We start from the raw sequence: 15,616 nt of genomic DNA, 5'->3' as shown, positions 1-15,616 counted from the left end.
CTAGTCAGCCATTTGTCCAGATTGATATAAGGATTCCTGCATTGGGCAAGAGGTTGGGCTACATGACTGGAAGGTCCTTCCCAACCCTCAGATTCCAAGTGTAATTTATGAGGAAATTAAAAAATGGAGGAAATGAAGCTTTGCTTTTATCCATCAGTGCTCTTTTGTTTAACTTTTAGAGTTTTCTGAGAGTTGCGAACTTCTACAGAAAGCCTGTTTTGAATGAAAATATTTCCTTTTAAGTAGTTTATAGTAGTTAAAAGTAGTCTTTTAAGTAGTTTATAGAAGATGATGTTTGAAGGCAGTTTTTAATTTAAGATAATTATTATGTTATATTTTTGTAACTTGTTTTCGAATTATAAAAAAAAGCTGAGAACCCACAAGTGAAAAAATATTTTCTGCGTCAGTTTCCCATTCCCCTTGTTATTAATCAATACTGCATTTCCCCCAAAATAAGACCTGGTCTAATTGTTTTTGCCTCCAAAAGAGGCATTAGGTCTTATTTTGGGGGGGGATATCATGTGTCTTGCCTCATGGCGGCGGCATCAACAGCCCCATGCAGCAGGAGCTTGTGTGGCCACTGCTGGTCCACTTTTTCTGTGGCCGCTTGCTGCCACTTGCATGTGGTGCCCTCCCCCCTTTTCCAGTCTCTGTTTTGCCATCAGAGGCCTTCAGGAAAGGCATCTGCAGCCAAGAAACAAGCTCTGGATTGATGTGCATGGCGTCCCCCTGGCCTCCATTTCACCATTAGAGGCCTTTTCTGAAGTGTCATCCATTGACATCCAGAGCCCATTTCTTGGCTGCAGAAGCCTTTCCTGAAGGCGAAACAGAGGCCTGGGGCAATGTGTGCAAGCAGAGGAAAGCGGCTACAGAAAAAAATGAGCCAGCAAGGCAGGTGTTAGAGCGTGGGAGGCCTGGATGCAACTCTTAAGGTAAGCAGGTGCGGGGCATTTGAGGCAGCTACACCTCTTCATCCCCTCCCTACTTTGAGGTTTGCGCCTCACCCCACCTCATGCAACCAGGTGCAACAAAGTGGGTGGGGGTTTAACTAGGGGTTATTTGAGGGTGCAGGGCTTATATTGGGTTCATGCGTAAAAAATCAAGCTAGGGTTTATTTTTGGAATAAGTCTTGTTTTGGGGGAAACAGTATATAAAGTTGCAGTTCTTATATGTGCAAGGGTTAATTTATATTTTGAATATCTTATTCCCAATAGTAATCTTACATTCTGCAATGGTTAACTCATCTTATATTATTTACTTTCATGCATGTACCCATATTAGTTTCAGTCCACAAATTGCCATAACCATAACCTGTTAGTTATACAGATAAAATATGCTTGCATTACACACTGTCATACAAAATACAAATATGAATTGTTCGTCCTTTAGTTGAGTCAATGCTCTTAATGACGTTAGGAATTCATAATAATTTTTTATCTGTTCCCATATTGACATTTGTTGAGCATAATCCTTGCATTTTTTTACCAAATGCAAGAATAATGAATAATTGATGAATAATTTTTATTAGGAGCTTGTTTATTTTTGCTCAGGGAATGGGTAGGGGAAAACTTTCCAGTGGAACAAAACAAGTCACAAAGAATTTGTTTGCTTTTAGGGACTGTGGTGCCAGGATGTAAGACAAGGGGATGTTTTGTTGTAGCTAGAGAAGAATGAAGCTTTCATTTGTAGACTCTAATAGTGCCTCTGTCTCACAGTATTCAACCACAACAATACAAGAGTACACAATAGATACAAATTCAAGGAAAACCGCACCAAACTCAATTGCAGGAAATACGACTTCAGCAACAGAGTGGTCAATGTCTAGAATACACTACCTGACTCTTCTCCAAACCCCAAAAACTTTAACCTTAGACTGTCTACTGTTGATCTCACCCCTTTCCTAAGAGGTCTGTAAGGGACGTGCATAAGTGCACCAATGTGCCTACCGTCCCTGTGCTAATGTTCCTTGTTATTTGTATCCATTTCATTTATTCATAATCATGTTTATACTTATACCTGTTATCTAATACTTGCATGACAAAATAAATAAAATAAAAAAATAAAATAAATATTTTCATATGACAAAAGCTGGAAGAATTAATTTTCAGGATTGAAAGTGCTTTCTGAGATGAAAGATGAGATTTCATCTTAGTGTTTGGACTAACAAAGGACAAAAAATACTATTTCGGTTTTGGCAAAAACAAATGAAATGTGCAATCTAAATTATGTATTTATATATACATCTGTTATATTGCCAAGGTTCATAGCTATTTTACAATATAAGAACTAGAAGAGATATACCTCGTAATTTCTTCCCTCCTACATTCCATTTCTAATTCACATATTACAGCGATCATTAAAAATACTAGCCGCTTCAATCATTAAAAATGCTAGCTGCATTCAAACTTGAATTGTATTTTCCACTCATGGAATATAATTGTATGAAGTACTACTTAGTAATTCGGGTTAGTGAATTAATAAATAGGCTTCCCTTTGGCCAAAAGCTTTATAAATTCTTCTATTTTTTTCTGTTACTTAAATCCTATTAATTATTATTTATCAATGTTGCTATCAGCTATCTGTGTTGATAAAATAAGTTTATTTTTTGAGAAAAGCCAAATAAAAATACTACTGACATATAATTATGATAGTATTGTCTTGAGTCTATAGTTAAGATTTACAAAATAATATAAAGTACATGGTGGATAGGACAGCAATGTCTATGGACAGATTAATTTAGGTACTCATGAAAGCATCAGTCAGTCCATTTCATTAAAATCTACACCAGGTATCTAACAATCTGAAAACATGATGCTACATTCCTATGAAATAAATTAGACAATAGCTCCTGGCTGACAAACTCAGTTATTCATCCGGACAAATACGGAATATATAAATCATAAAGACCTGTACAAATGCCTATACAGAATGTCTGAAGCTTCAAGTCAAGGCTGAATTAATAATGTGATTATATTGAAAATTAGTGCGTTAGCTAGCTTTCAAAAAAGCACAGAATGTTGAAAATATGTTATTTGGATTTAAGCAAGAATGGAAACAGAAGCTCAACCACAAGTTGGTATAGTAGTACAACCATTAAATAATCAGGCTATGAACCAAGAATTTTGCACTTCCAGGAGTCAAAAACAAGAGGCTCTGTTGCACACTTGGAATAGAAAGAGCTTGTTTTTATTCCATCATGAATATCTTATTATGAGTGTATCAGCCATCAGGCCAACAAGTGGGAAAACAAAATGTGTTTGTCTAAAAGGTCAAAAACAGCTGAAAAATCTAGGTGATTGCCTAGAAAGAAAAGGGTTGCGTGTAGATGTAGATCAGTAATGGCCTTGGAGTGTCAAAAATTTGGAAAATACCAAAGTTGACAATGCTAGTGTCAGCGTTCCAACCAAACTCCCCATCTCAAATCACCACTTGGAGACAAAGTTCATCCAAATAAGAATTTGTTAGAGAAGTCATTTTGATACATCTGGGAAAACTCGAATCTGAAATCCCGCGTTTTTCCCTGCTAAATTAAACTCATATCTAACCCCCTTACTGATGACCCTCAAGTCACATTCTCCAATCCAACTCTATTCTGAACTCCAGCTAAGTCCGGTCACTCCCCTCCAAACTCCAGCGACTCACCCTTGAGCTCTGGTGAAAGAATGTTGTGGCTATCCTCCCTTCTCACTTTACTTTCATTCCCATGGTCACCCATCCTCCCTTGGAACAGCCCCAAATCCGATTCAAGATGGATGAGGGGCTGACAGCTAGATTGTCACATGGCTCACTGCAAACAACAGAAAGCAACCTCCCCACCAACCCCCCAAGCAGTAGTGACAGTAGCAGTGAGGCTAGGCCTGAAATGAGATCCAGGCTCAATTTCAGACCTAGAGTCATAGCTGCCATTCAAACAAGCCACCTCACATAATTCAAGGTGCACGAACCTTTGTGGAATGATATGATTGCCCCTCTGCCTCAGCACTCCCCAGGTCTACCATGTACTGCTTACCTTCAGGCCACATTCTCTCTCTGTTGACAGGCCTCTATGGCCTACCTGAGATGGTTCCTGATTGCACAAGGACTTTGTTCTTGAAGCAGCTTCAAAGAAGGCTCTTTCACAGGCTCTGTAAAAACCAAAGCTTCTCATCCTATCCTTCAGCATCCAGGTGTTTTATGGCAGTTACTGATTGGTTGCAATGTAATCCCAGATGTAGAGTGGCTCCAGGCTATAACAGGGCAAGAAAATATCCCTGAGGGACAGGAGGAAGAGCTATTACCAAGACTATGAGCAGATAAAAGAAATTTGAGTCCAGTGTAAAACTGTAACTGTAGAACAGGGGTGTCAAACTTGATTTCACTGAGGGCCTCATCAGGGTTGTATTTGACCTTGAAGAGCCAGGGGGTGGGCCTGGCCATGATGGACTCATGTTGGGGGCACCTGCGGTCACCAAGTGATAAGGCAAAACTTCCCTGAGACCCTCCCTCAACCTCATTATAATCTTCCTTTTCTTCTTTTTCCTTATTTCTCCTTTCTTCCTTCCTTCCCTCCCCTCTTTTCTTATTTTTCCTTCTTGCTCTCTTTCCATCTTTCCATCTTTTTCTTTACTCTTTCCCTTTCTCCTTTCCTGTCCCTTCTTGCATGCTCAAATGCAAAAGGGGAAACATTTCTCCTTTTGTTTTGTTTTTAGTTTTTTTTGATAGCCCTGTGCTAGCGAAAATGGTGTCAGAGAGCTGCCAGGAGGCCCGTCACAGACAAAAATGGGGTGCGGAGGCCACATGCGCCCCACCCAGCTCCATTTTCACTGGCAGGTGCATCATGGGCCAATCCTTTGCTGTTTTCAGGCTGGCCCCATGGGCCAGATCTAAGCACCCCTCGGGTGGATCTGGCCCACAGGCCTTGAGTTTGACACTCCTGCTGTAGAACTAGAAAACATCTCAGATAAGACACTTCCTACTTCTTACAAAGATAGAGGGAGGGAGGAGGGAAGTACTTTCAGACTTGTAAGATTCTGTTGCTATATCTCTACAAAACAATATTGGCCTGCATGATTTTGGTTTCCTAGTCTGGTCTATGTTCAATAGCTGACACAGGCACATAGGTACTCTTCCATCTTATTTCTTTGTGGGTACTATTCCCAGAAACTTAGTACATCTGAAAAAAAGTACTCCATTTAGCATAAATAATTATTAGCAATGAAAGCTGCCTTTGAAACCTGGTGCCATGTGCTGGAGAGTAAAAAAATCCATAACTATGTACCAGAATCTTGAGCATCTTTAGAAAATGGGAAATTGAATCAAAGGCAAATTTGGTTGTTGCTCTTCTCTCATTTTAATTTTAAATTATATACATTTCAAGTAGCCAAAAAACAAACATGCCATTGCCCTCCCTAGGAAACAAGAATTTGAATGTTTCAGTATAGACTTTCTGCCTGCCAGTTTTATGCTTCCAGAAAAATATGCTGCTACCAACAGTGGATCTATTTTGGGAATTACAGGAGCAGCAACACCAAGACCACCATCCAGGGGTGAGATTCTACTGGTTCTCACCTATTCGTTAGAACCTGTTGTTAATTTTCTAAGCAGTTTGGAGAACCAGTTGTTGGAAGAAATCTTTTGTTTTTTTCCACTTTACAGGGCTAATCCTGTAAGAACGGCAGGAAGAAAACATTCTGGTGTTGTTGCTTACAGAAACTGCTTCTCCGTTAACCCTTATTACAAAGCTTCCAGTCTCCGGAGCTTCTCTGGAGTTTTTTTCTCCTTTTTTGCTGGTACTTTGCTTGACTTTCTTAAAGGGGAAGGGGAAGTTGTTTTAAACTTTTTACACTGCTGTTGGGAGGAAATACTCCCCTGTTGGAGTTCTTCCAGCTGGGATGCAACGATTAGTACTTTGAAGAAATAATTGAATAATGAAGCAGAGCTGTCAGAAAGAAGCTTTTAATGACAAGGAACCAAGATGAGTGACATTCAGCAAGGCTTCTTGACTAGCTAGAAAGATTGACATTCAAATGTGAGTTTACATACCCTTTCTGAGTTTTGGTCTAAAACTAGTTTTTGGTGAAATTTAATTCTGTGCTTGGTGACATTTAATCCTGTGTTTATTGATAGGATAATTTTCCCAATTCAGCCTTGTTTGGAAGGAAAAGGGTTAATCTCTGTTCCTGAAAAGAAACTGGGTTGAGAAATCTGGCTAGTTCCTGTGTCTATTTGTTCTGATAATTGTTTAACAAGCAATAGCTACTGTTGTGTTTTAGTTATTTGTATTGTGTTTGATTTTTTTCCTGCCTCATGGTTTCTTTTTCTATCTGGGGAGGGGGTCTTATTTCACTGCTTTTGTGATGACCCATAGTCTCTCAAAATAACCCCAAACCCAAAACATACATTAAAGTCCGGTAATGCCTTCAACTTAACTTCACTGTTTATTAGGCACAGTTTAAAGTCACAAAAGTAAATAATGAGGCAAAAGAAAACCAAAACAAACCGCATTGACGAGAGTTCCAAAGCAAGCCAAGATAATTAATCGTACATTCCAGGAAGATAACTGAGGAGAGTCCATGGGAAGAACGCCAGCAAAGATAAACCTCTTTCAAAGTAAACACTAAACTTTGACTCCAGCAATTCTGACTATGCAGTTACAACCTTATATACATAGCTCCCAGCTGCAAGCAACGAGGAGGATCATGGTAATCTCGTCCTGAGTAGACCTCACTTTTCCCTGATCCTCTCCTTCCTGCGTGACCTAGGATGGATAGGGGTTGGGCCTAGATCCTCCTCTGATTGCTCAGCCGGCCTCTGCTGTTCCCCAGCCTCCACCACCACCTCTGGAGCCACACTCCCACTCCCTGTTGGCTGTTCCTCTTCTTCCTCAGAGTCAGTCTCCACCAGGGGCATGACAGCATTAGTGGTATCTGGCACTGTCCTTTTGGGGTGTACTTCCAAGAGGCAGGATGCAAGCTTGGCACTTATCTTTTTACTGCCTTTCGGGGGTGGGGGGCATGTGATCTTTCCTCAAATCTGGATGATTTCCTTAGGATATCTTGTGAGGTGAGTGAGACCAACTGGTGTCTGTCAGTGGTGCAAATGGATTGCTTCTCCTGGGTGTGCTCTTTCTGGAGAGCTTAAATGACCTCTATGCTAAAGGGTTTCACTTTATGAGCAAGAGTTGGCTGCTGATAGTTATCATTGTGTTATAACTATTTTAATTCCTCAAGGTGCTCTAGCACCCTGCCACATTTGTAACTCTGGCTTGCAGGTATTTTTAATCCAATGATTGGTATTTAGGGCAGCTTTTTTCAAGCAAATAAACTTTTTGTATTTTTGTACAGGTAATCCTTGACTTATAACAGTTCATTTAGTGACCATTCAAAGTTACAATGGCACTGAAAAAAGTGACTTATGACCATTTTTCACACTTACAACCACTGCAGCATCCTCACAGTCACGAGAGGCCAGGCAAGGAGAAGCACCCTTCAATGTGAATGATGTCAAGTTGACCACGCCCAGCCAGTCACATGACCACCAAGCTATGCCCAGCCAGTCACATGACCACCAAGCCACACCCACCAACTAAGCCATGCCTACAGAACAGTTTGTTTAAAAATTTGAATCCCACCCCTGCCGCCATCAGAAGGAAATTGAGGCCAGACCTGACAAACATTGGACATTGGACTTGAATATATTACAATTCCAAGGCCTTATTTTTCCCATTGTAATACATATTTCTTAATTCCATTACATACTTTAACATAATTATTTTGAAATAACACATAGTTCATATTAGTCATGTAACACCTTGATATTTTACTTTGTTCTCAATTAATTCTTTTTGAACTTCCATCATGTTTTTATTAACATCTTCATTATCTCCTTATTTTAATCCAACCAGCACATCAAAATTATTTATTCCTATTCCTTCCATAGGATTTTCCAAAATTAAACCAGGTTATCAGAAAATGTCCTTAATTTCACAGCAAAGGTGTACATCTGAGGATTGACTAATAGCATATGTGGCAAGAAAAAATGGGGGAAAATATCAACAAGAAGCCCTACAGGAGGAACTTAAGGAATTGGAAGTAGAACTACAGAACGGTCCTCAAAAGGGTAAAGTTAAAAAGAAAATGGAACATATAAGACATAGACTGAATTTGACAGTACTGGAAGAAATGACACAAAAAGTTAAAAGGGCGAAACATATTTTTTTTGAGCATGCAAATAACCCGGGGAGATGGCTAGCAAATAAAGAAAAGGAGAAGAGAATAATATACCAATTGTAAGATGACAGAGGGAATATATGTCATAGAACAGAAGAGAAAAGGAAAATTATTCAAGATTTTTTTAGGAATTTATACAGTCAGGAAAATATAATGGAAAAGAATGTTAAAGAATATTTGAATAAGAAAAAATTAAGCAAAATTGAAGAGATAAAAAGAACGATGTTAAATGAAAAAATAACGATGATGGAAATGGCAGAAGCGGTAAAAAAAAAAAAGAACAATAAAACCCCGGGCCCAGATGGAATACTTGTAGAACTTTATAAAAATATACAAAAGCCATTCGAGACAAATATGATAGCACTGGCAGAAGCGAAATTACCCAAAACTTGGTCGGAAGCGTATATAGCATTAATCCCAAAAGAAGAGACAAATCACCACCAAATAAAGAATTATAGGCCTATTTCTTTGTTGAATACTGATTATAAAATATTTGCACCCATAATGACGGAAAGGCTAAAAAAGATGTTAACCGAGTTGACACATCCAGATCAAAACAGATTTCTGTCAAAGAGACAGATGAAAAATAATCTGAGAACAATTATAAACATACTGGAATATTATGAAGTACATTCTGGAAGACAAATAGCATTGATGTTTCTAGATACGCAAAAGGCTTTTGATCATTTGAATTGGCAGTTTATTATAAAGCAATTAGAAATTATGAATTTTGGGGGGAATTTATAAGAATGGTACAAGCAATATATTCCACACAAACGGCAAAAGTAATAATAAATGGAGGGTTAGCTGAACAATTTCAAATATCGAAGGGAGTAAGGCAAGGATCCCCATTATTGTTTATCCTGACTTTAGAAATGTTACTTGGACAGATTAGAGGGGGCAAGAAATAAAAGGTCTCAAAATAAAAAAGAGGAATATAAGGCCCAAGCTTTTGCGGACAATTTGGTATTTGTGCTTGAGGAACCGTTAGAATTGGAACCCAAATTAATTTGGAAAATAAAAAAATTTGGAAAAGTGGCAGGTCTTAAAATAAATAAAAACAAGACAAAGATCATAACAAAAAATCTTACTAAGAAACAGAACAAAGAATTGGAAGAAAAATTGGAAATACAAATTGTTTAAAAAGTTAAATATTTGGCTTACAGCGAAATATTTGGCTTACAGCGAAAAGTATATCTATTAAAGAAGATAATTATACAAAATTATTAACAAAAATTAAGATGGATTTGGATAATTGGAAGAATTTACAACTCTCGCTTATAGCACAAATTGCCACAATAAAAATGAACATATTGGCAAAAATTTTGTTTCTGTTCCAAGTGACAACAATAAAGTTAGGAAAGAAATGTTTTGAAGAGTTAAACAAATTAATATCAAAGTTTATTTGGCTGGGGAGAAAACCGCGAATAAAGTTAAAATTGTTACAGGACAGCAGAAAGAGAGGGGGTTTTGCTCTGCGAGATTGGAAACTATATTATACAACAGCAGCCCTTACGTGGATGAAAGATTGGGTAATGTTGAAAAACAAAAGAATATTGACAATTGGAGGAGACGACTTACAATTAGGGTGGCCCACATTTTTATGGAATGGGAAAAACAAGAAGCATAGTTATTTCCAAAGACACCAAATAAGAAATGTATTGCTATTAATTTGGGAAAAGAATAAAAAAAATCATTATGACAAAATTCCGATCTGGTTATCAATTATGGAAGCATCAATATATCCAAATGTGTTAAATCTTGATAAGATACTAATGTATAAGGACATCTTAAACAAGCAAGGGATATTAAAAATGAAACATGAATTAAAAGAGCAAGGAATTGAAGTAGAGTGTTGGATGTATATACAAAAACAAGCAAGATTCAAGAAAGATACAGAAAGTCATGGAATATATAGAGAACTATCGCAATTAGATAAGATTCTACAAGGTCCAGAGGAGAAATTAATTTAAAAATCATATAATTATTTGTTGGATTATAAGAAGGAATAGGAGAGGGTTAAAGAAACGATGATCGTTGGGCTATACGATAGAATTGGAGAAATGGGAAAAATGTGGGAAAAGAATTATAAATTGACGATGTCGGCATCATATAGAGAAAATTTGTACATGTTCCTCAGGTGGCACTTACCACCTGCTAGATTAGCAAAAATGTTCCCAAACAGATCATCTGAGTGTTGGAAATGCAAACAAAAGCAAAGAACATATTACCATGCGTGTTGGACACGTCCTGTAGCGAGAAAATATTGGATAAGGACAAAAAAATGGATAGAAGAAATAATTAAACAGGAAATTGAATTAAGACCGGAGACTTGACTTTTAGGGATAATAATGGGAAAATATGATAACAAAACAAACTATTTCATGCTACACTTATTAACAGCAGCAAGAATAACTTATGCACAGAATTGGAAAAATGATAGTAGGAGGAAAATACGATAAAATACTAGAGTGTACCGAGATGGATAAGTTGACTATGGAGATAAAGGAAAGAGAGGAAACGGATTATTATTTGACGTGAATGTACTGTATGATTGGCTAAATAATAGATATAAAGTTGAATAGAGAAGACAATAAGGTAATAAGGTAAAAGATATAGTGGATAAAGATAGATTAAGCAACATAGACAAGTGTATAAATAGTTAAGATTTATGTAAAAGTATGTATATCGGCACGAAAGCATTGTAATGAATGGAAATGATGTATATAAGAAAAATTGTTTAATAAAAATTATTTTTTAAAAAAAGAAAATGTCCTTAATTTATGTACTCCTTTTTCACATCAGCTGTTTTCTCAGCATGTCCTATGTCTATGTTCAAAATTTCAAGGGCCACAATGGATAACAGTGATGAAAGCAGGCATCCATGTCTTGTTCCTTTTTTATTTCATGGGGTTTAGTCAATTCCCTGTTAATTATAATTTGTGCCCTTGTAAATATTTATTGATTTCACCAATATAGTAATTTCCCCAAATCCATATGGTCAAAGAAGGCAATTTAGTCATCAAATTCACCAGTGTTTCCTTCTTTATATTAGTTTGTTTAATTTGTTTATTTTTCTTAAAAAAAACATTTAACAAATTTGCAGATAATAGTATTCAAGGACTACTGACTGGTTAAAAAAGCGTATGTATGTCTGTATGTATGTATGTATGTATGTATGGTATTCGGCTTTGTTTGGGTATTTTCCCACGTCATTGTAGTTGTGCTTTTAAAGTTGTAGCAACGTTTCGGCAGAATCTCATCTGCCATCATCAGGCTTCTGTATAGTGTTCGTCTGTATAGTGTTCGTCTGTGAGTCAGACGAACAGTATACAGAAGCCTGATGATGGCAGATGAGATTCTGCCGAAACGTTGCTAAAACTTTAAAAGCACAACCATAATGACGTGGGAAAATACCCAAACAAAGCTCAATACTATACATATAAATACCCGCGAAAACTTAAGAAAACAAATATATATAATATATAATATAATTATATATATAAAAGCAGTGTGGTCTGACTCAAAAAGACAAGTGCGAGTTGAGGCACTTAAAGTATATTACCCAAATTATGGGAAGTCTAGTTTTTTTGTATTATGCTGTCAAGATTGAACTGCTTTGTTTCTTCAAACCTTGATGCTTTTCAACTTGCCGGTGAGTTGGGGGGAGCGAAGGGGGATTAGAATGCTGAGAATGTGTTTGTGGATTGTAAGAGCCTAGCAACCATCAAGGTCACCACTGCAGGTGCTTGAGAAAGAGATGGGCTGTTCCCATAACGAAAGGACAGGTCATAATTGGATAATGTGATCATCTGGGGTGGGAGGAAGAGGAAGCTATTGTTTAACTAGGCAAGCATTTGTGCAGGAAAACCAGACTGGTTTTGATTCTTCAGTATCAAAATGGTGCATCCAATAATGTTTTTTACCTTTGGGAATTTCAAGCTCCCAAGAGTGTTTCCTTATTTTGCGTTCACTAGTTAGAGAGTTGACATATGCATTGTGAGGGCTCCATGTTGACTACTGTGGCCTGCTCTGCACAACACAATTAAGGACTAGAGACACTAGAATAAAGAATGGCAATGGGTTTCATAGGGTTAAAAATAGAATGCTGTGAAGGGATTAAAAGAATTGTATATATTTAGCCTTAATAAAACAGCTATGTTAGCTTAAGTATCTCAAGAGATCTTACATAGACAGTAAATAGCTATTCTCCATCCTCCCAGAATGGCAAGAGTAGTCTATGTATTAACAGTTTGGTAAACATAATTACTTTTGGTTCTTTATCAGTATGGTAGAAATAATTTGAGCACTTTAAAATTTCTATGCTTTTATCCATCTAGGGTATCTTTAACCAGTTCCAGTGCAGCAATGACAAAGTGTTGCCTTCTGATGCTCTTCGTAGTGCTCTTGCAAAGACCTTTCAAGATGAGCAGCGTTTCCAGCTAGGCATTATGGATGATGCTGCAGAATGCTTTGTGAGTATAAAAGTGGTAGAAAGCTGAGAAATTCTATAAAAACAATTCTGCATTTTGCTAAGTTAGTAGAAGCTGTAGTGTTTGAGGAAGCAACAAATAATGAAGCTCCCCCCCCCCCACAAAAAAAAAAACCAAGCCTTTTTTAAAAACTAATCATATTGATGTATTTTCCTTGTTCTCTTTTTCTTTGTTTTCTTTTTTCTTGGTTATTTTATGGTTCCATTTTACTTTCATTTTGTTTAAATTTTGTTTTTATTTCTTCTGGATTTTTGGTTGTGAGCTGCCTAGAGGACTGCAGAGATTGTTCTCACACTTTATGATTGCATCATTTAGCAAAAGAAATCCAGTCTCAATTGATAGAGGACTACCTATATTAAAAGAAAATGTCAGTATTGACAATATAAAATTAATTTCTAAAATATTGTGATAAAACTGAAAAAGCTACAATATCTAAACAGATGAGTTTCCAAATTACTACAAAATAGGTTATAAAAATGCTTTTCATAATTTCCCTAGGAAGGCGGTTTCCAATACTGTATTCTCTTATAACAAATATTATGATTATTGTTCTCTTAAAATGTCAAAACAAAGCCATTATTTTGTTTATTTTCAAGGCCCTTAATTGTATATTATTCCCAGGGTCAGTAAAGCAACTAGAGGTGTTCAACTATTGATCTATAATTTGACTATTTAGTTAGAACATTACATATATGCCAAACCTAATTAAATGTTAAAGTTTAGCATAATGAATAATATATTTGATTCTACTTTCATAGAAAGTTAATAAGTGACATATATATACTATATGAGTTGCTGTCAAAAATTGTCACTCCTAGTTTTTAAATGAATTTTAGAACATTTAGAATCAAATTTCATACAACTCATTTTTTAATATTAACCCTAATTTCCTTTTCCTGTTTTCCTGGATGTAGGAGAACCTCTTAATGAGGATTCATTTCCACATTGCAGATGAATCTAAGGAAGATATCTGCACTGCCCCACATTGTATTTCACATCAGAAATTTGCAATGACCTTGTTTGAACAGGTACAGAAAAACAACATTCTTATATTAATCCTGAAATGAAAAAATAGACTTGGAAATGAGCAAAAAATATTTTCTTCTGTTAATATCTAATCATTTATTTATCTGATTTAGTGTGTCTGTACCAGTTGTGGTGCTACTTCTGACCCATTGCCCTTCATCCAGATGGTGCATTATATCTCAACTACTTCACTCTGGTGAGTCTCAAGCTTTTTGCAAAAAAAGAAGAAATTCCTTGGCTTAATTTCCCCTTTTTTTCTGATATTTTGGTATGTATTACCAGCCTTCCTAGGTAAGCCAGACAGGACACATGAATAGATTAGCGCATTCTCCTTTATTATAAGGCTACATTAACATAATCTTGCAAGTCTGAAAGTACAACTCTCCTGCGATCTCATTTACATTCTGAGAATTTATGAGTATGTTGTTTCCCTGAAGAAAAATCAAAGATTTTACTGAGAACCTTACAAAATAATCAACCTCACAGATTACAACCCCTTTTTTCTCCTAAACATGGGGACCAATGACACAATAATGAATCTAAAAACAATAACAAGAGATTATGATCAGCTAGGGAAGAAAGTTAAAGAATTAGGACCACAAATGGAGATTTCATCTATACTTCCAACAAAAGGCCAATATCCAACGAGGGAATGAAGGATTTTAGAAACAAACCACTGGCTTAAAAAAAATGGTGTTGTCAAGAGAACTTTGATTTCCTAGGCCATGGTCTGTATTACCTACATGAAGGGCTACTGGCAAGGGATGGAGTGAGCTTCACAGGAATTGGAAAGAATATATTTGGAAAACGACTGGCTCATCTGATCAGAAAGGCTTTAAACTAAAATTGAGGGAGGAGGAGGCAATCTTCAAAACCTTTAGATTAGAACCTAATTCCAAGTGAAAGCCACTAGTTAACTAATAAGGAGGTAGGGAGTAAAAGAAGAAGAAAAGGAAAAACACAATAAGGTAGAGAATGATGGAAAGGATGGAAAACCCATTTACAAAGTAGGAGATATAGCAAATATGCCCCAAAATATAAGACGTACAGGTAGTCCTCGATTTATGACCTAAATTGAGCCCAAAATTTCTGTTAAGTGAGACATCTGTTAAGTGACTTTTGCCCCATTTTATGACTTTTTTGCCATAGTTGTTAAGTGAATCACTGCAATTCTTAAGTTAGGAACATACCGTGTTTCTCACAAAATAAGGCTGGGCCTTATTTCTTTTGACCACCCAAAAAACAGCTAGGCCGTCTTTTCAGGGGTGACTTAATTCCCCCCCCTTTCATCCTCGGGCGGGCGGGCGCCGACGTCTGGGTTGTTGCCTTGGCGTTGGTGGGGCACTTCGTATCGGGAGACCTTCCGCCACCGTTGCTTTCCCTTCTCCCCATGCTGCCGCGGCATTTAGAGCAACACCGCAGCGTTAGGTGCAGCCACGCGCGGCCAGCCAGGGCTCCTCCCTGCAACCAGAGCCACTCGGCTTCAGGCGCTCCTGTCGCCGCCTTCCCGGGCATCGTTCGAAGACAAAGCCCATTCTTTTAAAAACGACGCCCTACTACCGGTACGACAAAGCTTCCCCTGCCCAAGAGGGCAGCCCATCCCCACGTGGGGAGGCGAATCTCCTGGGGCCACAGTGCAGGATCGGCCCACCCTGGGAGAAGCGCCCAGCCGCCATCCCTGCCTGGCGCCAGGCAGAGTGCGAAGAGCTTCGCCTGGGGCGCCCAGCGCAGCTGACAGGCGGGCCCTCCTGCCCGGTGGCGGAGCTCTTGCCAAGGCAGCGAGTGCCTCCATGCTGGGCTCTCCGCTCATCCCCCTAGGGCCGCGCCAGAGCTGTGCAGGCTGGGCAGAGCCGGGAAAGCGAGCCACGGGTGCACGCCTGCCTGCCAAGC

General features: G+C 37.9%; 1 protein-coding gene and 1 long non-coding RNA gene across 3 annotated transcripts in view; one reads left to right on the top strand and one right to left on the bottom strand.

Annotated features, from left to right (window-relative positions):
* Nucleotides 1-15,616, top strand: part of USP54 (ubiquitin specific peptidase 54) — a 153,725-nt gene that overhangs the window by 62,048 nt on the left and 76,061 nt on the right. For both annotated transcript variants that reach the window (XM_087963735.1, XM_087963736.1), the window contains exons 4-6: nt 12,548-12,682; nt 13,615-13,728; nt 13,840-13,922. In XM_087963735.1, coding sequence (XP_087819861.1) covers nt 12,548-12,682; nt 13,615-13,728; nt 13,840-13,922 — 332 coding nt within the window. The remainder of the gene's footprint in view (nt 1-12,547; nt 12,683-13,614; nt 13,729-13,839; nt 13,923-15,616) is intronic.
* The window catches only part of LOC148130779 (uncharacterized), a 201,150-nt gene that overhangs the window by 119,422 nt on the left and 66,112 nt on the right, over nt 1-15,616 (bottom strand). The gene's annotated exons all lie outside the window — the stretch shown is intronic.

This window comes from Notechis scutatus, chromosome 4, assembly GCF_049901735.1.
Source record: "Notechis scutatus isolate UNSWTSFEM ecotype Mainland chromosome 4, rNotScu1.2, whole genome shotgun sequence".
In the NCBI taxonomy this organism is placed as follows: domain Eukaryota; kingdom Metazoa; phylum Chordata; class Lepidosauria; order Squamata; family Elapidae; genus Notechis; species Notechis scutatus.
Note: the sequence above shows the minus strand (reverse complement) of the source record. Positions and strands in the feature narration are given on the sequence as shown.